General features: G+C 32.8%; 1 protein-coding gene across 2 annotated transcripts in view; it reads right to left on the bottom strand.

Annotated features, from left to right (window-relative positions):
• Positions 1-27,566, bottom strand: part of LOC143066692 (2-oxoadipate dehydrogenase complex component E1-like) — a 65,386-nt gene extending 37,820 nt beyond the window's left edge. The window contains exons 1-5 of one of the 2 annotated variants that reach the window (XM_076239517.1): positions 27,409-27,566; positions 25,946-26,046; positions 14,267-14,615; positions 13,612-13,675; positions 11,108-11,127 (exon numbers count right to left, since the gene is read on the bottom strand). In XM_076239517.1, the coding sequence (XP_076095632.1) occupies positions 14,343-14,615; positions 25,946-26,046; positions 27,409-27,514 (480 nt within the window). In that variant the 5' untranslated portion in view covers positions 27,515-27,566 and the 3' untranslated portion in view covers positions 11,108-11,127; positions 13,612-13,675; positions 14,267-14,342. Of the gene's footprint in view, positions 1-11,107; positions 11,128-13,611; positions 13,676-14,266; positions 14,616-25,945; positions 26,047-27,408 lie in introns of those variants that run through there. The other variant, XM_076239518.1, reaches the window with a different exon arrangement.
• Positions 27,567-27,789: the final 223 nt, after the last annotated feature.

The following is a 27,789-nucleotide window of genomic DNA, read 5'->3' as shown; positions in this document are numbered from 1 at the left end:
TCTATTGGTTATTTCAAAGTCAATTTAAAATAAACAATTATAGATTTATCCTATCACTAAATTTATCAAATAAAGGCAACATGCAGTTGTATACCGCCGTTCAAACAATCTTCATATTCAGCACTCATTAGGAATAATGTCCACTTTGCTACATGCCATTGTTTGTTTTACTTTCTCTCCAAGATGTGCAAACTTTATCTGAAAATTATAAATGACAAAATTGCAACTGTTAAAGGGGACTGTAAATAACAAACAGACGTATCTACAAGAAAGTAATGCATGTACTTGAGTATGCAGTGTTTTATTTCTTTATAGGTAGTTCTTATTAATGGAGTATTTGAAAGTATATTTACAAAAACAAAGCTTCAGATATAATTACCTAGCTTTACAAATTTTTCTGGCATGGTGATTGCTACTTCCTCCGTTTGTTTTCATCTAGTTTTATCGCAAATTAAGGATAAGTCTAGAAACATTCCGAAAATATCCAACTCGTGTGTTTGCATATTTGGACACGCCCTCACATTACAATCATTCGAACCGATTGGATCCAGACTCTACATATGCATATGGAGCGTCTGGATAATCAAGACTACTGTTTTGCTAGACAAGCTGGGGCCGTGGGACGTCAGAGCTCGTCCCATATCGAAAAGTGGATATTTTGCCCACCCAAAATAGATGCGCTGCTTCGTCGCTTCTGGTTCCGATTGAGGGCCTTGAAATCGGGCATCAATCTATTAATTTTTCATTAATCTCTTCATTTATGTAAGTTTCACCTTCCTGTCAACCTTTTTTCCCCATATTTTAACAGTTTTCACAGCGACCCATCGATTTCTGCATTTTGACTTTCATTTTCAAAGATTATCACGTGACCACGAGAAAACAGTGCAAATGACCATAATGTAACACCTCGATCATTTACGATGCAAGTTATCTAAATGTCCGAGAGTTTCCGACTGTTATCGTGGTCGGAACTAAATGCTTAATACCGATCTCATGTAAAGGAGGTGAAAAATCGTGGTTGGCTTCTAAATGTTAAACATCGATCTCTTATGAAGGAGATGGAAAAATATAAATTTTTGCATATTTGAGTCTCGAGGCCACGAACTCTCTCGCAATTTGATGTCCATTTGAAAGTGAAAGTCAAAATGCAGAAATCGATGGATCTCTGCGAAAACTCTTAAAATATGGAAAAATAAAGGTTGGCAAGTAGGTGAAACTTACATAAATGAAGAGATAAATGAAAAATGAAGAGATTGATGCCCGATTTATTTAATTCCAAGGCCCTCAATCGGCACCAAAAGCGACGAAGCAGCGCATCTATTTTGGGTGGGCAAATATCCACTTTTTGATATGGGACGAGCTCTGACGTCCCACGACCCTAGCTTGTCTGGCAAAACAGCCGTTGGACGTCAGAGTAATCTCGGACTATCTCCGCATATGATCGATTAAATCACTGACACTTTTCGGTCATTTTCGTGTTCACGGAGAATTAAGAACAGACAAGTTTTTGTCGTATATACGTGCGAAGTGACCCGAATAGTCCATTCGTTACATTCCGTTGATGTACGATTCGTTCAATATTTTTTATTTAAGTCCAATTTGTTAGTGCGATCTTGCTTAATAGTTTAAACCGACAGCCATCACATATGAAATTGGAGAACAAGGCTAGGTCATTATCAATTTTAATATTTACAGACAGTCAAAATGCCATTTCCGTAAGTTAAGAAGATGATTGTACAAAAATTACGTTTGTACTCCCTTCTATTGAATACGAATAATATAAATCTTTCGTGTATTAGTCAATTGAAATATTCACAATTCTAAACGGTTCTATCCTTTAATTCATAGTTCAAATATAAACTTATTTGTGTAAAAATGAATTTGCCTTAATACAGATAGCGTCAAGCTCATTTTGTCGGTTTGTTTCAATTTTTGAAGAAGCTTGTTATGGTAATACAAGTATTCCACAATAATAGTCTAGTCAATCTAGCATAAATTTGACCCTAACCTTAAAGTAATTGCAACAGAAGATTTTTAAGTTTAAATCTATAGCATTATACCCCAAATATACATAGAAAAAAGTCTCATAAAAACTTACTTGAGGAAGAAAACAAAAAAATTATAATTTAAAATTCCTATGGAGATTTGTTTTGAAAAGGGAGATAACTCTGCAAAAAGGGCAGAAATATCAACAAAAAATGTTACAAAATTATAACTTTACCGCTTGTTTTCAACAGAATGAATTTAGCCATCTTTATAGTATAACAAACAACTCTAAAGGTGTTTTCATAACTTTTATCAAGCTACAATCTATATTTCATAATTCATTAATTGACCATTTTTTGAATTTTCGAACATGTCAAGGTAAAGAATCTCAAATTTAATAAAAAAATAATTAAGCATATATTCTTCTTTTTGTTGCTTAAATTTTCTTTTTAACACGGCAGATGCTGAACAAATATAATATACAGATATAAACAATACCAAAATTTCACATTATTTTTTTCAAAATGGTCACAAAGCAATACACCCAAAAAAATAAAAATATCCATAACACTTCGGTTTTGTACATTTCACGAGCAGAAGGTTATATAATATAGTCAAATGTGAACTTATAATCCCATCAAGGTATCATACGTTACGTAAATTTTAATAAAAATCAACCAAAAACTGTCAAAAGAAGACTCATTTATGCAGTTATCTCCCCTTCTAATGTTAATTTCCGTAGGAAATTTAAAATGCTGATTTTGAGTTTTCCTCAAGTTAGATTGTATGGCACTCTTTTCTGTGTATATTTACGGCTTAATGCTGTAGATTAGAACTAAAACATTTTCTGTTGCAATTCGTTTGAGGTTAAAACTTAGTTTGACTGGACTATAAACACTTTTTAAAATATATATATATATTTACAATATATTATCCCCGTTTTAGTTGTCCATTTTCAATAATGTAATCAATGACATTTTGACATATACATAATTTTAAAATACTTGAAAGAAAATATCCTTTTTTAAATCTCAATAAACTTTGCACATTTCAACGTTAAAAAATGTCTAGATTTGTCTACATCATTTTGTTAAACATCATGTGAATCCTGATGAAAAAAATACAGTTATTCACACAATTAACCTGTCTCATTCCTGTTGTGGAGTAGCAAGTGATGGTCACATATTGGTAATCGGCAATGCGGAGAAAAGTACTATTGTTAATCTGAATGATGTGTCTCAAACAATCTTAGAAGAAGTTGGAGCAAAAGGTATATCATTATTTGGAGGGAATATCTATGCTACCGTTTTCTCTGACAACAAAGTCTGCTGCTACAAAGAAACTGGAGAACCTCTGTGGACATTTCAGCATCATGATAGTTATCAAAGGTACCAGGATTATAATTTAGTACGCCAGACGCGCGTTTCGTCTACATAAGACTCACCAGTGACGCTCATATCAAAATATTTATAAAGCCAAACAAGTACAAAGTTGAAGAGCATTGAGGATCCAAAATTCCAAAAAGTTGTGCCAAATACGGCTAAGGTAATCTATGCCTGGGATAAGAAAATCCTTAATTTTTCGTAAAATTCAAAGTTTTGTAACAGGAAATTTATTAAAATGACCACATTATTGATATTCATGTCAACACCGAAGTGTTGACTACTGGGCTGGTGATACCCTCGGGGACGAAACGTCCACCAGCAGTGGCATCGACCCAGTGGTGTAAATAGTTATCAAAGGTACCAGGATTATAATTTAGTACGCCAGACGCGCGTTTCGTCTACATAAGACTCATCAGTGACGCTCATATCAAAATATTTATAAAGCCAAACAAGTACAAAGTTGAAGAGCATTGAGGATCCAAAATTCCAAAAAGTTGTGCCAAATACGGCTAAGGTAATCTATGCCTGGGATAAGAAAATCCTTAATTTTTCGTAAAATTCAAAGTTTTGTAACAGGAAATTTATTAAAATGACCACATTATTGATATTCATGTCAACACCGAAGTGTTGACTACTGGGCTGGTGATACCCTCGGGGACGAAACGTCCACCAGCAGTGGCATCGACCCAGTGGTGTAAATAGTTATCAAAGGTACCAGGATTATAATTTAGTACGCCAGACGCGCGTTTCGTCTACATAAGACTCATCAGTGACGCTCATATCAAAATATTTATAAAGCCAAACAAGTACAAAGTTGAAGAGCATTGAGGATCCAAAATTCCAAAAAGTTGTGCCAAATACGGCTAAGGTAATCTATGCCTGGGATAAGAAAATCCTTAATTTTTCGTAAAATTCAAAGTTTTGTAACAGGAAATTTATTAAAATGACCACATTATTGATATTCATGTCAACACCGAAGTGTTGACTACTGGGCTGGTGATACCCTCGGGGACGAAACGTCCACCAGCAGTGGCATCGACCCAGTGGTGTAAATAGTTATCAAAGGCATTGACAGTCCAGAAGGAATTGCAGTAGACAAGCATGGCTTTGTTTATATAATTTGTCGTGGAATCGACAGCATTGTGGTAGTATCACCAGATGGCAAAACCTGTAAAACAATACTATCGGAGGCTGATGGAATCAATTTTCCTGTCGCAATAGACATATGCACAGAGAAAAGGGAATGATGATTCTGTCAAGTAAAATAAAGGAAATAGGTGGTAAGAATGATGAATGGGCTTATAAAATGTACCACACAGCTTTTGTTTATAAAATCTGAAATGTGAATATTTAGAGAGTAGCATGTAGACGAATCGACTATGCATACATCTGGAAAGAGTATTGTTGATATGGAAATAAAAGTAAAAAATGACTTCTAGTGTGATAAGAAAATAAGATGAATGAAATTCAGAAAAAGTGCATGGTTGTAGCTAGGTTTAAGATAAAAGATGAACCGGTTCTAAAAATGTTCTTCATAAGTCTTTGAGTAAAAAACTTTTAGATGTTATAATTGACCCTTATCTCTCATGCAAAGGGCTTATCAATAACTTATGTTTATCTATTTCACCTAGACTCTATTTACTTTCTGTTAAAAAGTAAATAGTCTAGATAAAATAGATGAACATAATTTACTAAATTAAGAAATTTTTAAATACTAGTTCAATAAAAATATTTATAAAGGATGTATTTTCCAACTGATTAGTTATTGTTTGGAGTGATTGTGCTAAATATTAATAATGTTTTTCATGGTTTTTGTGTTTGATGCGATGTGATTGTCATTTTTTATTTTTATTTTATTTTGCCTTTTGAGTTTGAATACTTGTATTCCTTTGGAATTATTTGTCTCTCTTTTAAGAAGAAGTTCGAGGTTTACAAGATTCTACCAGAATTTGATGTTAAATCACGATTGTAGAAGGATTCTTTTTTCCGCCTGGTACTTCTAGAAAGCTTTAAAAAAAAATTGTAAGGGTTCCGCGGAACCTATTGTCTCACCTACTTTTGCTGTTTATCGTAGGCTCAACATAAATACGGGAAACAATCAATAAAATTATTCCAATCGATGCAATCTTTTGATTGTAAGAAGTTTCTGTCCGAGTTTGGTAAAACTCCAGGACAGTTTATGAATCTATTTAATGTTTTAAAAACTTTACCTGCAGACTGTATGTAATATTAACCGGAAGAAAAACTAAGTCCATTTATAAGAAAAATACGGATAAACATGCTCAACATTTTAACAAAATTTCCTTCCAGATACTAAGAAAGTTTTTAAAAATTTAAAAAAAACTTTAAACAGAGTGAATGAATGGTATCCTTGCAGAAAAACTAAGTCCATGTATAAGTAAAATAGGAAAAATGTATTCTTTTACAAAATTTTCTTCTGGATACTATCTTATGATCATAAACAAGCTTCTGTCCAAGTTTGGTACATATCCAGGATAGTTAAAGGAAGTTATTAATATTTCAAAAACTTTAACCACAGAGTGAATGTAATGTTTCCTAGCAGTAAAAACAATGTCCATTTATAAGTAAAATACGGAAAAACAAGATTTTGTTTTACAAAATTTACTTCTGAATACCATCTTATTATCATAAACAAGCTTAAGTCGAAGGCTTGACAAAAAGTTATTGAACTTGTCTTCAAGATATCTCAAAAAATCATTCTCCCAATCTTTATGACCCCCTTGGAGTAATGACCCCTAAACTCAATCATAGAGATCCACCTACTTAAACTAAAGCTATTGTCCTGAAAAGTTATCAAAGGTCCCAGGATTATAATTTAGTATGCCAGACGCGCGTTTCGTCTACACAAGACTCATCAGTGACGCTCATATCAAAATATTTATAAAGCCAAACGAGTACAAAGTTGAAGAGCATTGAGGATCCAAAAGTCCAAAAAGTTGTGCCAAATACGGCTAAGGGTATCTATGCCTGGGATAAGAAAATCCTTAGTTTTTCGTAAAATTCAAAGTTTTGTAAACAGGAAATTTACAACTAGAGGCTCTAAAGAGCCTGTGTCGCTCACCTTGGTCTATGTGACTATTAAACAAAGGAAGCAGATGGATTCATGAAAAATTGTATTTTGGTGATGGTGATGTGTTTGTACATCTTACTTTACTGAACATCCTTGCTGCTTACAATTATCTCTATCTATAATGAACTTGGCCCAGTAGTTTCAGTGGAAAATGTTAGTAAAAATTTACAAATTTTATAAAAATTGTTGAAAATTGACTATAAAGGAACATAACTCCTAAGGGGGTCAATTGACCATTTCGGTCATGTTGACTTATTTGTAAATCTTACTTTGCTGAACATTATTGCTGTTTACAGTTTGTCTCTATCTATAATAATATTCAAGACAATAACCAAAAACAGCAAAATTTCCTTAAAATTACCAATTCAGGGGCAGCAACCAAACAACGGGTTGTCCGATCCATCTGAAAAATTCGGGGCAGATAGATCTTGACCTGAAAAATAGTCTAACCCCATGTCAGATTTGCTCTAAACGCTTTGGTTTTTGAGTTATAAGCCAAAAACTGCATTTTACCCCTATGTTCTATTTTTAGCCATGGCGGCCATCTTGGTTGGATGGCTGGGTCATCGGACACATTTTTTAAACTAGATACCCCAAAGATGATAGTGGATAAGTTTGGATTAATTTGGCCCAGTAGTTTCAGAGAAGAAGATTTTTGTAAAAGATTACTTAGATTTACGAAAAATGGTTAAAAATTGACTATAAAGGGCAATAACTCCTAAAGGGGTCAACTGACCATTTCGGTCATGTTGACTTATTTGTAAATCTTACTTTGCTGAACATAATGGCTGTTTACAGTTTATCTCTATCTATAATAATATACAAGATAATAACCAAAAACAGCAACATTTCCTTAAAATTACCAATTCAGGGGCAGCAACCCAACAACAGGTTGTCAGATTCATCTGAAAATTTCAGGGTAGATAGATCTTAACCTGATAAACAATTTTACCAAAGTCAGATTAGCTCTAAATGCTTTGGTTTTTAAGTTATAAGCCAAAAACTGCATTTTACCACTATGTTCTATTTTTAGCCGTGGCGGCCATCTTGGTTGGTTGGCCGGGTCATAGGACACATTTTTAAACTAGATACCCCAATGATGATTGTGGCCAAGTTTGGATTAATTTGGCCCAGTAGTTTCAGAGGAGAAGATTTTTGTAAAAGATTACTAAGATTTACGAAAAATGGTTAAAAATTTACTGTAAAGGGCAATAACTCCTAAAGTGGTCAACTGACCATTTTGGTCACGTTGACTTATTTGTAAATCTTACTTTGCTGAACATTATTGCTGTTTACAGTTTATCTCTATCTATAATAATATTCAAGATAATAAGCAAAAACTGCAAAATTTCCATAAAATAACTAATTCTGGGGCAGCAACCCAACAACAGGTTGTCTGATTTGTCTGAAAATTTCAGGGCAGATACAGGGATCTCCATGGATGAAAATTGAACGATGGAGGAACTTTCACCATTACAAACCGTGTCTATGCTGTACAGTGTAGCGCGATCGGAAGTATTTTATCCCTCCATACAAGGAATGGTGAACATGCTAATTCAATGCTTATTTAAATTATATTTATTTGAATTTTCATTATAGAATTAGAAGTATCAATATTTTCATTTTTTGCCCGTTTTTAACCATTCAAATGCCAAGTCTTCATGGTCCCCCTTTAAGTCAGAATGACCAAAAGCTGTCATGAAGGGCCCCATGTAGATTTCTTGTATTTTTGGTAATTGTTACGGGGGTTAAAAATCATATGATGTGGAGCTTATTTTTCATGGACACTGTCAAATTCAGAACCCATTACCGGTATGGCTGATTTGCAGCAACAACAAAACGATTCGTACGGGTTATGTAAAAGGTTAAAGAGATTAGTAAAGCAAACGTTGACAAATGAAAAGGTTTTTAATGACTTCATCTGGCAAATTGATGCTGTGCAACATGCATCTTTCGAGTCTGAATAGAAACCGGAAATGCGGATGTATCAATTTGATTGTAATATACGAAATGAATTCGGAATTACGATACGATATTTCTTTACAGGAAATATTTAAATTTTTACTTTTAAACTTTTAAAGTAATTCTAAATTATCGTTACAGCATTACTCGAGTTATTTGCGATGAAATAATATTTACTGTTTTGCGTCTTATTTTGTTCTTCTTAAAAAAGGGGGATGCTGATTGCGTAAGTCAAAATAAAGCACGTGTTCGACTTGTTAAACTGTTTTCTTTGTAACTGGATTATTAATTTATTAATTTAATCTAAATTATCATAATCATTTGCTGAAACTTAGTTGATTAATTCGACAAATGGATCTTCTATCCTCAGATAGTATTCTCCTGTCTGGTTTGTTGACCTACCTGTACAAGCTCAGGTACAAGTGATTAGCGATCTTAATCCGGATATCCCTCAGGCGTTAGAACTGTATTGGATTCTAATAACATAAAAAGCTTTCGGGTTATGCAATTACATGCATTTGATTATAATTGATAAAAAAAAATGGCGTCGGGCTACAAAAATGTTTTGAATGATGGCGGAAGACAATTTAACGATGGCGCAAGACAATTTAACAATGGCGCGAGTCATTTGACGATGGTGCAAGACATTTGAACGATGGCGGGGCGCCATCGTTAAACAGGCCATGGAGATCCCTGAGATAGATCTTGACCTGATAAACAATTTTACCCCATTTCAGATTTGCTCTAAATGCTTTGGTTTTTGAGTTATAAGCCAAAAACAGTTTCAGAGGAGAAGATTTTTGTAAAAGTTAACAACGACGACAGACGACAGACGACGGACGACGGACGCAAAGTGATGGGAAAAGCTCACTTGGCCCATCGGGCCAGGTGAGCTAAAAATGACCACATTATTGATATTCATATCAACACGTAATGTTGACTACTGGGCTAGTGATACCCTCGGTGGACAAAACCTGAAACCACTCGTATCTACGGGCAACACCAAATCATGAAACAAACCCAACAATGTTTTTTGTGGTCGTATAAAAAGAGTCACATAACTTTATTTGGGCATAAAACATTAAAATACCATACCCTGTTTATCTTTTATTACAGTTCAGTATTAGACAAAATATCACAGCTCATTAATATGATACAAAAACAATATAACAGAGCAAATCACTAACAACTTTTCAAAATACAAACATCACTGATTAGATAATAAAACATACAAATCAATGCAAATACACCAATATAGTGTTTTTTGCCGTACTTTATCTTCACTATTACTGTTGCAGATGTAGATTATATTTTTTGACGCAAATTAAAGATTGGATTTTTTTTTAAATTGGCACAAATGCAATGCGCACATATCCCACATTACAGCTCAAAATTCAAGGTGCAACTTATTGTCAAACAGAAACTTGACTGTGTTTGGCAAATCAGGGGGAAAAAAGCACACACATTAAAAGCCATCACTAATTAGTTTCTGGCTAAATATTAAATCATTTTGTTCAGTAGAGCCTGTCAAAATTGTCAAAGAAATATTTGTTGAATGAATGGAATTACAAATATAAACTGACACCGTTAATGCAAGAGTTTTAGTATAACTGATTTAAAATAACTCATTCTAGTATATTATTCATAAGTATCAATCCAAAATTATGTTATTCCTTTAAAATGTTCTTAGATGAGAGTTTTAACATATATACTGGCTTGAAACTTAGAAGGCCTAAACAAAATAATAAACATTCAAGGCATTTATGGGTTCATTTTGATTTATCATTAAAAAGAGACTAGATGGGACTGCATGAATTCTGATTGATAGATATCTTAACATCCAGTGGCAAATTCTTTGTGGCCTAGAATATGATATTTTTAAATTATAAAATTTATCACTAAATTAAGAATAATATCAATTTCTGGAAAAATTAAAGCTCTGCCTTTTTAAGACTTGTGATGTAGTATACACCGGTAATTTTAGTACAATGGTCAATTAAAAAACTTGCACACATACACATGTAATCCCACATATACATTAATGCTGAACATAATCTTTACATAAGTGTTCTTTAACTAAATGTGTCCTCGATGATTTGTATACTTTCTTGTCTATGTACTTCACCAATACCTGTAGCAGGTGAACCTAAATGATCTCTTCCAACATACCGTAACTACAATATAATAAAAATAAGTTCAGTAAGTAAAGTCCTCTTTATAAGTGACATAGAAATAAGTTCAGGATGGAGTTTCTTAATTTTTGTATTTCACATTTTGTCTACATTTTTCTCTAGTCTTCTTATTTTTGTTCATAATAGTCTATTCTTTAAAATTTTAACACCCTATTATAACCATTATTCTCTTTAAATTTTGTTTGTCCATTTCGTTATGCTTTTTTGTCTGCTTAATTCACGTCTCCAGCTAATAATAAGTAATAAATAAAAAACTGAAATTATTATTTTCTATAAAATACCGTCGAACATGTAAAATGTATTTTAAGCAATTTGTTTGTCATTTATTTATTTCTGGTATATTATCAAATGACCAATCATTTGAAATAATTCAAAGGTATTTCTTGGAACTAATTACATTGTAAATAAATATATTTTAAATCAAACCTGACATCCAACTAAATTATTAAACCTTGGAGAGACAAATGTCCATGCTCCCATATTCATGTGTTCTCTTGACTCCAAAGGAAATCTAAAAAACAACAATGAATATCCTGATCAACAAAATCTCTTGCTTGAAAAACTGTAAAATATTCTTCTTACTGTTAGCTGGTTATGATGTAACCTTATGTGCTGTGGTAGTGTAAATCAACCATCGATCAATCAATCTAACAGTAGGTGTCATAATTCTCAATTTGAGTTTAGAAATGGCATGTATTGATTGGTGTTTTGTGTTTGATGACCCACATAGATAGTATATATTCATACATTGTATCGCTATTTGTTTGCCATGACTGGACATCACAAAGGTTCCCATAAAATTTTAAAGTCATAAAACCAAATATCTGACGCCACAATGGAAAAGTGATTGTTGTATGATGTCAATAGTTCAAACGGAATAGATTCTCAGGTTAACCAGGACAAATTTACATATAGCGATGAGGTGTATTGAATTATCTTAGTGTTTCATTAGATGCTAAATACTGTTAAACCAGGTGCTCCGCAGGGCGCAGCTTTATACGACCGCAGAGGTCGAACCCTGAACAATTTGGGCAAGTATGGACAAAACATTCAAGCGTGATACAGCTCTGAATTTGGATTGTGATCAAATTTTTGACATTACATGGTCTTTTTTTACACAAAACAAATGTCAAGATTTTACAAATCAGTTAAAAATTTCTTCTTCAAACTTTTTAAATCTAAAATTAAATAGTTGACAAAGCATAGGTTTCTGACACAGAATGAATGTGGTCTAATGAACTTAAAAGTTTTGTTTGCCTTTGAGCAATTCACTATGCTGTTGAATATTAATCCTCTCAAAAAAATGTTTGAAGAAATTTTCTTTTTATTTATGAAATCTGAAATGAGAAAAATTTAACCCCCCTTTTTTTCACATCCCCGTTTCCCTTTTTCCAAAACTGATATCAATTCAAATTTCTAATGGAGTTTGCAACAATAACTACTCTTTTAAATACATCATAAAATATTAAAATGTAAAATAAAGTGCTTGTTATCACTGAATGGTAAAGATTGGTTGGTAGTAAAAGTGAATATACATTGTTTAAAACAATAAATAAAACTTCATCAGCAACATTTTATATTGGCAAATTTCCAATGAAGTTATTTACATAAAGTTATTGGCAAATAAAAATAAAAAATGACATCATAGTCATGTCTTGCAAATTTGGCCAATTGAAAATTAATTGCTATTGCACAATATTGTGCAATTAGATATTTCTTGCTATTGTGCAATACTGTGCAATTGAAAATTTCTTGCTATTGCACGTTACTTGATATGGAATCCTGATTTGGACCAACTTGAAAACTGGGCCCATAATCAAAAATCAAAGTACATATTTAGATAAAGCATATCAAATAAGCCCAAGAATTTATTTTTTGTTAAAATCAAACTTAGTTTAATTTTGGACCCTTTGGACCTTAATGTAGACCAATTTGAAAACTGGACCAAAAATTAAGAATCTACATACACAGTTAGATTTGGCATATCAAAGAACCCATTTATTCAATTTTTGATGAAATCAACAAAGTTTAATTTTGGACCCCCATTTGGACCAACTTGAAAACTAGGTCAATAATTAAAAATCTAAGTACATTTTTAAATTCAGCATATCAAAGAACCCCAAGGATTCAATTTTTGTTAAAATCAAACTAAGTTTAATTTTGGACCCTTTGGACCTTAATGTAGACCAATTTGAAAACGGGACCAAAAATTCAGAATCTACATACATAGTTAGATTCGGCATATCAAAGAACCCATTTATTCAATTTTTGATGAAATCAAACAAAGTTTAATTTTGGACCCCCATTTGGACCAACTTGAAAACTAGGCCAATAATTAAAAATCTAAGTACATTTTTAAATTCAGCATATCAAAGAACCCCAAGGATTCAATTTTTGTTAAAATCAAACTAAGTTTAATTTTGGACCCTTTGGACCTTAATGTAGACCAATTTGAAAACGGGACCAAAAATTCAGAATCTACATACATAGTTAGATTCGGCATATCAAAGAACCCCAATTATTCAATTTTTGATGAAATCACACAAAGTTCAATTTTGGGCCCTTTGGGCCCCTTATTCCTAAACTGTTAGGACCAAAACTCCCAAAATCAAACCAACCTTCCTTTTATGGTCATAAACCTTGTGTTTAAATTTCATTGATTTCTATTCACTTTTACTAAAGTTAGAGGGCGAAAACTAAAAGTATTCGGACGATGACGACGACGACGACGACGACGACGACGACGCAGGACGACGACACAGGACGACGACGCAGGACGACGACGCCAACGTGATAGCAATATACGACCAAAAAAATAAAATTTTTGCGGTCGTATAAAAAGGCTCAGAGGGAGAACTTTGTAAAGTAATGAAATAAGCATCTTGAATCTGTTTGATTTTGACTTTTTTAAAATACTTTTTTCTACTACCTTCTTTTAAAATTATGCAAATTAAAAAACAATCATTGCTGTATAAATTGTATTATCAAAATATACCTGTAGCATTAGTATATTTGGTTACTTCTTGTTGAATTTCTCCTGCTGGGAATGGACATAGACTCTACAATAAAATGTATATAAAAAATCAGTTATCTATGTTAGTGGTGAAAGACATCTCTTTTTAAATGTATCAAAAACAACACAATATGATTCAATGCACTGTATGACACACATTGCAGTGCCGCACACTCCCTCTATTATGTGTAAAGGTTCAATTTATACTGGAAAATCAGGGTCAAAATCATTTCAAGTATATGAACATCTCCTTCTTGTGAATTGAATATGGAATACATGTTTTGATGGATTTTTTTTTCAAACCACATAATTAACAAAACAAAGTTCTCAAAAAATGGAATCATAATTTTCAGTCTGCATTACCCAAACTTTTTTGGCCAATTATGTCTGTTTGTTTTGTTCCCACAAAGACCAACATCATTGTCAATGTAATGATATTTTCTGTGAGTGTCATACAAGTGAGAGGTTTCGCTATCAGGCTATGAAAACCAGGTTTAATCCACTATTTTCTACTTAAAATAATGCCTGTACCAAGTCAGGAATATGACAGTTGATGTCCATTTGTTTGATGTGTTGAGCTTTTGATTTTGTCATTTGATCAGGGAATTTCCATTTTGAATTTTCTTTTTAGAAGTACCTCTATTCTCACAAGTGCTACATATTCTAACTTCCTGGCATCCCTTTCCTTATCCAATGTATAGAAATGTTTTCCGCTACAGAAAATGATCTTTTTTGACCTTGTCACCTTTAACTTTCTTATCACCAATCACTGGTAAGAATGTTTTTCCAGGTAACATATCGTCTAAGGTAGAGGTTGCTGCAGGTAAACGTAAGATTGTTTTAGGAGCTACCACCACCAATGGTTTTCTGAAGTTCCGAACCACCTGACGTCTGAGAAGATGGAAGTATTGAGCAGGAGATGTAGCATTGACAATCTGAAGGTTGACATTGTCTCCATCTACTTTGTGTTCACTACTGTCTGTTGCCTGTAATTATTGTGTCAAAATAAAAACAGCATAAATAGTCCAGTCGATATGTGAAACAATTGCTCAGATTGTGGTAAAAGCATAAAATTTGGCAGAGTGTTAGTTGAGGGCATAACTAACATTTATAGCTATGGACCCAATTCAGAAAATCAAAATGGCGGCTCTGGGCGGCCATTTTGAAATCATGTCCAAAAAATTAATAAAAATTATTAAAAAAAAATATGAAAAATATATTACTTTTCCAATTTTGATAAACTTTCGTATATCTTATGACAAAGGATATCAACTGAGGACTATTGAAGTATAAGGTGGCCATCTTGAATGGTGGCCATTTTGGAAACGTAAATTTCAAATATATCATTATTCGCTATCCTAAATTGTTTTTGGAATTAATACTAAGTTTTATATGCATTTACAACTAGTTTTTCTTATCATTTATTTATATGACTGTTGCTATTCATATAGGATATATTCACCAAGTGCTGAAATAAGGCATGCATATGTTAACTAATAAATGTATTTAAAGAATATGCGCAAATTCTTTTAATTGCAGTTTAGCATGTAGGGCTTAGTTACTTTTTTACCACCAAAAAATGCATATATACAATATAAGTTGTGACCACTGTATGTTGAAAAGAAATATTACGTAGGTATTAAGTCAATGGAGCTGAAAAAATAATAAATAGACTGGAAAGAATTCCGTAACGCCAAGAGAGGACACATGAGGATTTACAATGTCAATCAAATACAAAAAGAGCAGACATAGTCATTTTCTGTAAGCATACAACTGTTCCAAGTTGATGAAGGCAATGTAATGGGAGAATCACAAGGCAAAAGGTACTTATCCTGTCAAAGCAAATCTTAAGATCAACATGTATTTTGTCAGGAAAAACGAAAAAAGTCTAAGATGAGTCACGGATTGAAAATAACAGTAAAATAACCAGCCACGGTTGTGATGAATGAACAAGAACAATATGATTGCAGGAATTTTTTTCTTTCATTGTGATGAGGTATCTGACTATCATCATGAAGCCTCGACAATTATGATCGACAATAGAGTATGTGACTGTGACTTGAACTACTAACCATTGTTCTTTTAGCAAGACTCAGTGCTGGAGATTAATATTTCAGGAGCAGATATCATGCTAAATGTTTGTTAAATCTGCACGACAGGGCAATTAGACAGAATTCGAGACACAGAAAAAAGTCGAGAATCTGTTATCCATGGAATGGGGCTCTCCAGATTGATAGAAATAGATGAATAGAAAACGGTGACGGCTCACACTATGGAACAGATATTGTTTTAATATTTGAAATTGATGATATTGGTAAATTGTACAGTAAACGTTCTTAGTAAATAAGTATGAGTTGTCATGGAAGGAATGATTAATATCACACTTCTGAAAAATTGAATACTAGCTGCCATAGATGATATGCAAGCACACATGAAAGGTTGGGTCTTTCTCCGGAATCTCAACGAATATGTTGTGGAGGTTCTGAAACAGGCCATGTCGTTTAGTTGTGATGATGAAGGCCTCTTCATAGTCTAAGTAACTAGAAAAATTTGAAGAGTTAAGCTTGTTACTATAAAAAGGTTTGCCGGGACATTCAATGTAGGCTTTCCAAATGAATCAGTTCCATAATCTTTAATCCATAATGGTAAGCCTTGTATGCCACTAAACGATATTTCTGGACTGTGTCTTGATGTTTGGCCATCCTGTATCATTACTAATTATGTCTGTTGAACTGATTCGTGTCAACAGCTGTTATTGAGTGTCCCTGTAAAGTTATTCTTAGTATCAAGCATATATATATTGCCTGCTATGGCTATAGGGATGCCTTCATTTTTACTTTTATTAGGTCTGTTTCAGAGCTTCAGGATTACATTTGTTGAAAATCAAGAGCACTAATTTATCTTGCTTGTATGCTTATAGATATCCTATAGCAGCTACATTCCAATTTTCTTAACTGCGTTGTATCAGTTCTTCCTTCCATGATAACTCCAGGATCTTCCAGGCGTTTACTTTACAATTTAGCCTGATCTGCAAGCTTGGAGATTGGTAAAATACTTCTTCCAGACCGTGTGCCATCAATGTATTTCATTATTTAGGAAAGCACAACTCCAAGGATAAAAGATTCCTGGCTTTCTTTCTGTGTCTTTTATTCTGCCTATTTGCTATGTATCAATCATCAAGCATGATACTAGTGATTTGACATCTCCAGCTCTTACTTTGGCTAGGGGAATATGTCTTGTAGTACAAGTGCACAGTCATGCCCTATCTTTGTCGATTTGAAAATGTCGATATATCATGGAGATCTTCAGATACATCACCACAGAAAAAATATATTGCAGTCATTGTTCTTTTTTATCCAGTTCCACTTTACAGTGTCTGGTTACTTATTGTTTCCTTTCAATTGGAAACTTATCTTCAACATCAGAAGTATGTTTTCCCTTTTGCTGATGAAATATTTTGAGGTCTGAAAATTTGTTTGACATGGTTTGTGCCATTTTGCCTTGTGATTCTGGAGTGCTTCTGCAGTTCCATAGCCATCATTCAACTGTTTCGAATTGAGCGAAAGGAAAACCAATTTAAGACCCAACACCTTCGTATGCTTGCATCAAAAGAGTGATTACCAGCTCAAATGTCTATGACTGTTCTGTTTGTATCTGCTTGGCATTGCAAACCCTAACATGTCCTCTCTTGCCGTTTCACACATTCTTTCTAGTCTAATTGCCCATTATGTTTTTCTTATATCTAGTTCCAGTGTTTTCGAAATCTACAATTTTGATCTTTTCCAAAAAAAAAACTTTCGGTCATTAATTATATAATATATACGTAATTTCTGTTTTAAAAAGTTACTTAGGCAAACGTGTAAGTAACAGAAATTTTGATACTGATATCTTAATTTTGTAACATATGCATGTCTAATCTGACCTCTTTGTGAATATCCAATATAAATTAGTGAAAAAAGTATGAATGCAAACAGTGAACTAATAAGATTAGTGAATAATGATATATTGAAAATTCGTGTTTTCAAAATGGCCATCATTCAAGATGGCTACCAAAAAATCAATATATATGAAGTCCTCAGATGACAAACCTTGTCAATTGTGATGAATATACCATATGATTATATAATAATTTCCTGCAGCAAGCGCTTAACTTATAAGTCAAAATGAACACGGTTACTAAGGCATTGCAAATGTGTAAAGGCAGTATTAAGTTGAACTACTATATGTTAATGTGGAAGACAATGTGATAGAATATGATAAACCGAGTGAGGTTTGACAAAACATGTACATGTACATTTCATTTATTGTTAGATATTGTTAATGTCAATTGAGAACATTTGAGCAGTTGGTGTTCTTATAACATTACTTGTATGATATAAAATTCATTGTCTGCAATCAAGGTTTTTGAAAGTTGTTTCAAATGAACTATAGTCAACAAAACGAATTATCCAGTAATCAGCAAACTATTATAAACGACAGGTATACAATTATTTTCTTGCTTTATTTCTACGTATAAAATAACATTCTCCTGTTATTCTATGTTGAACAAGTGGTTGCACGAATATTGCTTTCAGAGTAATAGTTCATTTTATGATCCTCTTCATGTCCGCATTTTAATGCTTTTGTACCCGCTACAAAACAGAAGAATAACTTGGGGGAAGGGGATAGGCTAGCTTTTTGTCCTGTTTATATAGCTCAAACAAATACATTTGTATATATCTTCCACAATGCATTTTTTTTATTATATCTAATAATGACTACATATTTTGGCTTAAAAACAAACAAAAATTCAAGATGGCCGCCATTCAATATGGGTAATATTTCCAAAACTTTTACTCTACAAGACAATTGGCTTCAGCACTGTTATTCTATCAACCAGATTCCATGTCAATATCTTCACTAATATCATTTTCATGATTTTCTATTATTAATCTATTGAGATCAAACGGCCGCCATTTTAAAATGGCCGCCTCTTCCGCCAATTTCGATTTTCAGATTGGGTCCATAGCTTCAAATGTTGTCCATGACATATACTACTGCCATGCCAAATTTCATGCTTTTACCACAATCTGAGCAATTTTGTAAAAAATCTGCACAAATCGACTGGACTAAAAAGAAGTCTCTGAACTCAACATCTCAATTTTAGATTAATATGTAAGGCTTTGCTACACTAGCACAACTTAGACGGTAAATTTCTTTTTAAAATTGATGGAAAATTACTTGGTAAAAACATATTTTTTATTATTTTCAAATTTTCTTTACAAAATTCAGATGTCCCAAATTCTGTAGAAAATAAATCTTGACCTTTGACATAAATGAACTTGACCTTATGAGATATTCTTTAGAAACCTTTCAATTCTACCTAGTTAGTGTTCAGGTACTGTTCCATCCATACCATGGTGTAGTAACATCAGTAAGTCACTCTGTAATAACCATTTTACAAACCTTGACCTTTGACCTATATGACCTTGATCTTTTGATAATACCTGTTAAACCCTTTTAATTTTCCATGATGAGTGTTCAGGTACTGTTCCCTTCATGCCATGTGGTAAAAACATCAAACATTTGCTCTGTAATAGTAAGTTTAAAAACCTGGACTTTAACATGAATGAATGATCTTTTGATATTACCATACAATTTACATGATGAGTGATCAGGTCCTGTCCCATCCAAACCATGTGGTAATAACATCACTAAGTCACTCTCACTCTGTAATACCTTTAAACAAACCTCAACCTTTGACATTATTGACCCTAATTGTATGACATTACCTGTAGAAACCTTTTAATTTGATAATACGAGTATTCAGGGCCTGCTTCTCCCATACCATGAGGTAATAACATCACTTTATAATAACCATTTTACAAACCTTGACCTTTTGACATAAATGACCTTGATCTTTTGATATTAATTTTTATAATCTATCAATTTTACATCATAAGTGTTCATGTCTTGTTCCATCCATGCCATGTGGTAATAACATAATTAATTATCTATGTAATAGCCATTTTTAATACTGTGACCTTCGTCATAAATGACCTTGATCTTATGATATAACATGTAGAAATCTTTCAATTTTATATGATAAGTGTTCAGGTTCTGCTCCTTTCATGCCATGTGGTAGTAACCTCACTAAATCACTCTGTAATAACCATTAATAAACCTTGAACTTTGACATAATTGACCTTGATCTTTTGACATTACCTGTAGAAATTTTTCAATTTTACAAGATGAGTGTTCAAGCCCTGCTCCTTCCATGCAATGTGGTAGTAACGGCACTAAGTCGCTCTGTAATAACCATTTTACAAACCTTGAACTTTAACATAATTGACCTTGATCTTTTGACATTACTTGTAGAAACTTTTCAATTTTACAGGATGAGTGTTCAGGCCCTGCTCCATTAATACCATGAGGTAAAAACATCACTAAGTAGCTCTGTAATAACCATTTACAAACCTTAAATTTTGACATAATTGACCTTGATCTTTTGTCATTATCTGTAGAAATCTTTCAATCTTACATGATGAGTGTTCAGTTCCTGCTCCTTCCAAGCCATGTTATAGTAGCGGCACGTAATCACTCTGTAATAACCATTTTACTTACCTTGAATTTTGACATAATTGACCTTGATCTTTTGATATTTATTATTACCTGTAGAAATCTTTCAATTTTACAAGATTAGTGTTCAGGCCCTGCTCCATCCATACCCATGAGGTAATACCATCACAAAGTCGCTCTGTAATAACCATTTACAAACCTTGAATTTTGACATAATTGACCTTGATCTTTTGACATTATCTGTAGAAATCTTTCAATCTTACATGATGAGTGTTCAGTTCCTGCTCCTTCCAAGCCATGTTATAGTAGCGGCACGTATTCACTCTGTAATAACCATTTTACTTACCTTGAATTTTGACATAATTGACCTTGATCTTTTGATATTTATTATTACCTGTAGAAATCTTTCAATTTTACAAGATTAGTGTTCAGGCCCTGCTCCATCCATACCATGAGGTAATACCATCACAAAGTCGCTCTGTAATAACCATTTACAAACCTTGAATTTTGACATAATTGACCTTGATCTTTTGACATTATCTGTAGAAATCTTTCAATTTTACATGATGAGTGTTCAGGTCCTGCTCCTTCCATGCCATGTGATAGTAGCGGCACTAAATCACTCTTTAAAGGGAAATTTTCTTTTGGTTTAAATATGTTCATAATAACATAATATATATATTCACAAAGTTTTATCGCTAAATGTGCAGTAATAAAGGAGAAATTCAATAATTAATGAAAAAATATTAACTACTTCCTGTAGGTCGTGACGTTTTCTCCTGGTTTTTGCATGCCGGGATTTAAAATACAATCATTAAAAGTCTTGGTTTTTAATCATATTTTAACGTAATCGTAAGCGCGCCGATGACTTATGCTTTATCTAATAACCAGCCGATAATAAGAAGATAAAACGCACAGACGTGCAATTGTACACATTCATAAGATAAATTTTCTATGTTAAACGTATATATTCGAATTATTTTTTTAGATAACACAAAAAGTTATAAAATTATTTTTATATAATTAATGCATTTTCGGACTGATAAGTTGAACAAATTAAAGTACAATAATCTGTAAAGACAATATGTTGGTGTACTCTTATTGACCTTTTACTATCTCTGCTATGACTAGGTTTATACGATGTGTGTATTCACGGTTCTGTGGCAATACTCGTAGATGGCTTGTTTAAAGGTAAATTGTTATTTGCACTTCGGTATTTAACCAAGTCTCTAGGGCACACCTTGCCAGGTGTGACTGTCTATTCGGATCAGTGGATTATAAAACAAGGGAGCATTTAATACACACATTAAAAATACAGGTGACAAATAAAAATAGATCGCCGTGGAATAATATAATTATATTTGGTGCTATTATTTATTTGAATTCAAATAAATTAATTTACTCAGAAATAAACAGTTTTCGGTTAAAGACGGGAAACTTTATTCATGTGTCAGAATAAAATGATATACACCTCTTGTCCTTGATTTAAGTCTCATAAAAAGGGGAACTTAGAAATTAGAAATAGCTTTACCAAATCATTTTGAATGTCTTTATTAGGCAAAAAAATGTACGAGAACACTTACATTTAGACTTTTGAAACCCATGTATTAATTAATATCTGAAACTATCTGAAGATAACTCTACCGAAGTGGAATATAATTGTACGAATAAAGAAAAAAAATGTTTTTAAATCTTTGCACATTAATGATTAATTATTGTTATCTATTGTTCATTTAATTACTTTATTAGTACCTAAAATATGTCTACCGCTCGGCATTAAATCTTGGTGTGGTAGGAGGGGATTTTTACATATAGATTATATTATTTGGATGAGGATTTGAGCTAGCCTATAAAAACAGATTAATTAGTTAACAAACATTCGAGACCAAAGGATATTAACTTTGCTAATTCAATTAACTTTTACTCACATATATTTCTCTCATGATTTGTGCGTGCTTGTTTCTATAGGACAGTGTATATATGGTCCCAAAATTAATCATAAAATCATAACTAAAAATGTCTTGTTCGGAGGTTGACAGCAAAAAAAAAAAAAAAAGAGGTTGATTGTACTAACAGTGGTTCCAGTCCGGTCAAGAGAGGCAGATTTTGACGAGTATGGTCAATTTGGGTACGCACTAGAGTCAGAGTATACCGAAAAAGAGCTCCATAAAATGGAAGCTGCAGAAAGTTCCCGAAATCAAGATATCCTTAGCAACCCTCGCCAGTTTAACACAGATTGGTGTTCGTGTACTAAAGGCATAGTTATTCCGTTATTGACGGAATGTCTTTGTTGCCACGAATTTACTCTCTTTGATGGTAATATTAAATTGGGTGAATGCATTAGTGACAATATCGATTTCAGAACAGTTTGCCTGAACCCGGTTGTTCTTGAAACAAGCTGTATAAGTTTTCCGAGGTACAAGCGCCATAGAGGGAGAGCTCCAGACGTACTAACTCACAGTCATGTTCACATTTAGTTGATTATACAATATACTTTTACTTTTGTTCACTGTTGAAGGCCATACCGTGACTTATATAGCTGCTTAAGTCCACTTCATTTGGGTAAGTGTCTCCCAAGTAAACAAACCACAACTTCTTATTTAATCAAATGACTTATCTTTTTGCGAAAGTTTGGTATGCAAAAGTGCAAAGTTATAAATGGGTGTCTTGCAATATCGAAGTGATAATCTATTTGTCAGATCTCTTATATCTTTTGACGAAATCAAACCATCATGGTATATTCTACATTTGTATAGACCGAAGTGTACTAAATGATATTCATATTATACATGTTTAATGAATGAACAAATATTAAACCTATCTTTTTATTGTTTTCCGCCCATGTCTGCTCATCGCCAGAAATAAAGTTTGTTGCACGAAAAAATGATATTAATTCCAGAGTCAAAATTTAAAGAACTTATTGTCCATGTTTTCTGGTATTGTACGAAAGAGAATTGACCTAACAAAAGAATTGCTATCTTAAGCTGTTAGTAACACATGTAGAGCAGTGGGTCGTTGTTGGACATATAAATCTTAGAAAGTGTATCATCTGTTAAATTTGCAGGTCACTGAAAGGGGAAGTCCCATACGGAAGTAGGTGTCGAGGATGATTTGTTTTTATCCAGTGACACATATTACATGCGTATTCTTGAACGTTTGATACATCATTTACTCTCAAATTGCAAAAAACGAAAACTTCCAATTGTATTTTAGTATTTGTATTTTTATCCATCTGATGAGTTAAGCCTTTTTCAACTGATTTGTATAGTTCGTTCATATGTTGTTCTGTGACACCACTGTCCAAGGTTATGGGAGGGTTGGGATCCCACTAACATGTTTAACACGCCACATTATCTATGTATGTGCCTTTTCCAAGTCAGTGGTCTGTAATTCAGTGGTTGTCGTTTGTTAATGTGTTACCTATTTGTTTTTCGTCCATTTTCTCTTAAATAAATTAGGCTGTTTTTTTTAATTTTTTCGTTTGAATTGTTTTACATTGTCAATTAGATGACTTTGCGGTAGGGGCTTTGCTTGTATTGGATGGTCGTACGGTACAATTATATAATTTAGTCCATCCAAAGCGATCTTTATTTAACTATTTAGGAATTAATGTTCTCCTCAAAATAGTTTAAATCTCACAACGCATGAATACTTCAGCTACTTGAAAAAAAAGATATTTTAAAAAATTGACAGGAAATTTAAGGATCTTCTTGGAATGGAATCGAAACATTACGAATAGATATTCTTTTCAAGTGTGAAAAACGTCAATCAAATTTATTCATAATCGGGAACGTCCTTATTAAAATAGTCTTCGTCTCACAACGCATAATACTTTAGCTATTTGACCAACGATGTTTAAAAACAAAAGACAACGAATTTAATGTCCTCTTTCCCTATTTTTTTAATGTAATGATAAGTCTGTTCAACTGGCAAGAATACCTCTAAAGCGGACAAGCAGTTTATTCTTTAAATTGCTGTCATTGAATATCAAGAAAGAAAATAAATCCCGAAATTGATTTGAAACTTTAATACTCAATAGTTTTCCTAGAAAATATTCGCATCCCTTGGGGATTATTAGTGTACGTCCAGTTGCATATATATTACATGAATGTCGGAACAATTGTGATGATGACGAATTTCTTCCTTTATTCGAGAACAATCTAATTGATATATAAATCTCTGATTTTACTATGTTCATAACTTCGATGAACCAAAGCAAGTTATATATCGACCTGTATTTAAATCAAATTGGTTCTCTTCTTCTTCTTATTCTTTTTGTATACAATAGTCTATCGAATTCGTTGATTACATACTGTTTGCATACGTGGACTAGTCTATTTACAAAACTTTTACCCCAATTTACACAAAATGTATGTTTCTTTCTTTTGTTCAATGTATACATGTATATAATTTAAATTGCGCTATAGTTCCGTAACTTTCTATCCAGGCGTATAAACGAATCGTCGGCAAATGCGTACATTTGTTTAAATCAATATTTCTGGTATGTTCCAATCTGTCCTTTACTATTGACAACGAGTTTATATTACATTTTCCTAAATTAACCCTTGGAAAAAATATGTAAATAGATTTTTATTTCTTCAAATCTTTTTTTTATGTATTATTTATATTTTTATAAATAATATTCTTTACACCAGAAATGTTATTTATAAACAAGCGTATGAGTTAAGTAATGACTGGTATATTATATCACTTTCGGACACGCAAGACAGAGATGTATATTATACACCTGATAGTTCAAAATGGAAAGTTATCGGCCGTGTACACCGATCAATACCTACAGAAGTGAAACGATGCATTAATTTGCAAGCCCGACAGGAAATCGCTTGAATACCTGGACGTGTCACCTCACACCCCTCACAATACCTTTGGGAGTAATACCTTAAGCCATGCTGGTGATCAGATGAGGGAAGATCCGAATTTATTTGAATAAAGTTTATTACTTTAAAGAATTATGAACAAATTACATTTTCGAAAACAATTTTCACGGAACACTTATTTATGATTTGAACTTTGACTTTTTAATTAATTCCAATATTAACAGTTTAAAAATAACAGACTATGGTTATTTAAAAAAAAAATAAGAACATTTTCCGTATCAAGTTAGTTAGTCAGATAAAACAACCGTACGATTGACAAGATATCGACACGCAATTACGACTACATCGGTTACTGTAGTTTTGGTCCTTTGTGGTTTATAGACATATCGTGATTATTAATCGTAGAAGATGACAAAATGGCGGAACACAGAGAATTGATACTCAAAATTTAAAATCGATGGTGATCTCTTATCTAGCGGAATAAAACTTTAATATCTATAAATTTGAGAATTTTTATACAGAATGGACATAATATCAATTTTTGATTTTTTGGCGAAGTTTCCCTTTAATAACCATTTTACTTACCTTGAACTTTGACATAATTGACCTTGATCTTTTGTCATTATCTGTAGAAATCTTTCAATTTTACATGATGAGTGTTCAGGTCCTGCTCCTTCCATGCCATGTGATAGTAGCGGCACTAAATCACTCTTTAATAACCATTTTACTTACCTTGAACTTTGACATAATTGACCTTGATATTTTGTCATTATCTGTAGAAATCTTTCAATTTTACATGATGAGTGTTCAGGTCCTGCTCCTTCCATGCCATGTGATAGTAGTGGCACTAAATCACTCTTTAATAACCATTTTACTTACCTTGAACTTTGACATAATTGACCTTGATCTTTTGGTCTCACCTGTAGAAATCTTTCAATTTTACAAGATGAGTGTTCAGGCCCTGCTCCATCCATACCATGAGGTAATAACATCACTAAGTCGCTCTGTAATAACCATTTCACTGAAATATGATCATTTATTTTAACCATCACGAACCTGATGAGTTTGACTTTCAGTTACCCTTCTTTGTAATAACTTCATACAACACGTATTACATATAAGTTAGAAATAAACTTATCATAGAAAGCAAGGTTGAATTTTGAAAGCCAGATGATATTTTGTCTACAAAAAAAATCTTCAGTAAAGCACTAATAAAAAAGAAGAAGGGCAAAATAAAGTACCAAGTTGAAGAGCATTGAGGACCCCAAATTCTTAAAATTTTTGCTTAATAAAGTTAAGTTAATATATCCCTTGGATGGTAAATCCTAAGGATATTGAAAAATTCAAACCTTTTGTGAAGAGTTAATTTTTTAGAGTGGGTCCAATGTCACCAAACAATTATTTTTGTTGACCAAAAAACTAAGACCAAAAAACTAATATCTATAGTTTGTTTAATAAAATGATCTATAAATATGTAGTGGATCCAGGGAAATTATTTTTTTTAGTGTGTCATTATAATAAAAAGGTAGAAAAATATTTCCAACCTCTAAAAGACAACACCTAATTTTTGTCTCGCTTGATGGAGCTAGAAACGAGACATAGGTATGCTGTTTCTGGCGTTAGCGGCACCGATGTTTTAGTTTGAGATTAGGTCTAGTTTATAGTAGATTTTTGGTATGCAGTTGTGTCAGTATTGGCACATCTCATTATCGTTGAGATTATTTCGCCCAGCTCCGTAAGTCATGGTCTATCGACTTTTGAAATTTTTGCTCAGTTTTCTTGCATTAGTTTGTGATTAGGTCAGTTTATGGGGAACCACTAGAGGTAAGTAAATGATAATTAAATGCAGTTGTACAAGCATTGGCATATCTCATTTCCATGGAGATTATTTGGCCCAGCTCCCTCAGTCATGGTCTGCTGACTTTGGAAATTTTGCTTAGTTTCCATGTATTAGTTTATGATTACTTTTGTTTATGGGGAACCACTAGTCATGGGTCAATGCTGTTTGGTATGCAGTTGTATATAAGCATTGGTATATCTCATTACCATGGAGATTATTTTACCCCGCCCTCTCAGTTATGGTTTATTGACTTTGAAATTTTGCTTAGATTACATGTATTAGTTTGTGTTTAGGTTTGTTTAAAGGGAACTACTTATGATAAGTCAATGGTATTTGGTATATATGCATTTGAATTTACATTAACTCTTCTCATTTTTTAGTTTTAGTTTTTTAGCCATGTACCTTCATTCTTGGTTCATTGACTTTGAATATTTGCAAAACTTACATGTTAAAGTGTTGCTATTTTAATTTCAACATTTGCATTATAGAAATTATAAAAAAGTGAGAATTATCTCTTTGTTAACAGTTTATTGATATACATACACTCTCCACTGGCTATATATGTATCTATCATAATCTGTGCTCCATTGAAGAAGTCTCCAAACTGTGCTTCCCATATAATTAGACTCTTAGGGTCATCTATACTCATACCATACTCAAATCCTAACACGGCTTCTTCAGACAGAGAACTATGAGCTAACTGAAGATAAATAAAGTAAAATAGTTAGGAGACATCTATACTCATACCATACTTAAATCCTAACACGGCTTCTTCAGACAGAGAACTATGAGCTAACTGAAGATAAATAAAGTAAAATAGTTAGGAGACATCTATACTCATACCATACTTAAATCCTAACACGGCTTCTTCAGACAGAGAACTATTAGCTAACTGAAGATAAATAAAGTAAAATAGTTAGGGGA

The sequence above is a fragment of the Mytilus galloprovincialis genome, chromosome 3 (genome assembly GCF_965363235.1).
Source record: "Mytilus galloprovincialis chromosome 3, xbMytGall1.hap1.1, whole genome shotgun sequence".
NCBI classification, from domain to species: Eukaryota; Metazoa; Mollusca; class Bivalvia; order Mytilida; family Mytilidae; genus Mytilus; species Mytilus galloprovincialis.
The sequence above is the reverse complement of the archived record's forward strand: the minus strand, read 5'-3'. Positions and strand labels throughout refer to the sequence as shown.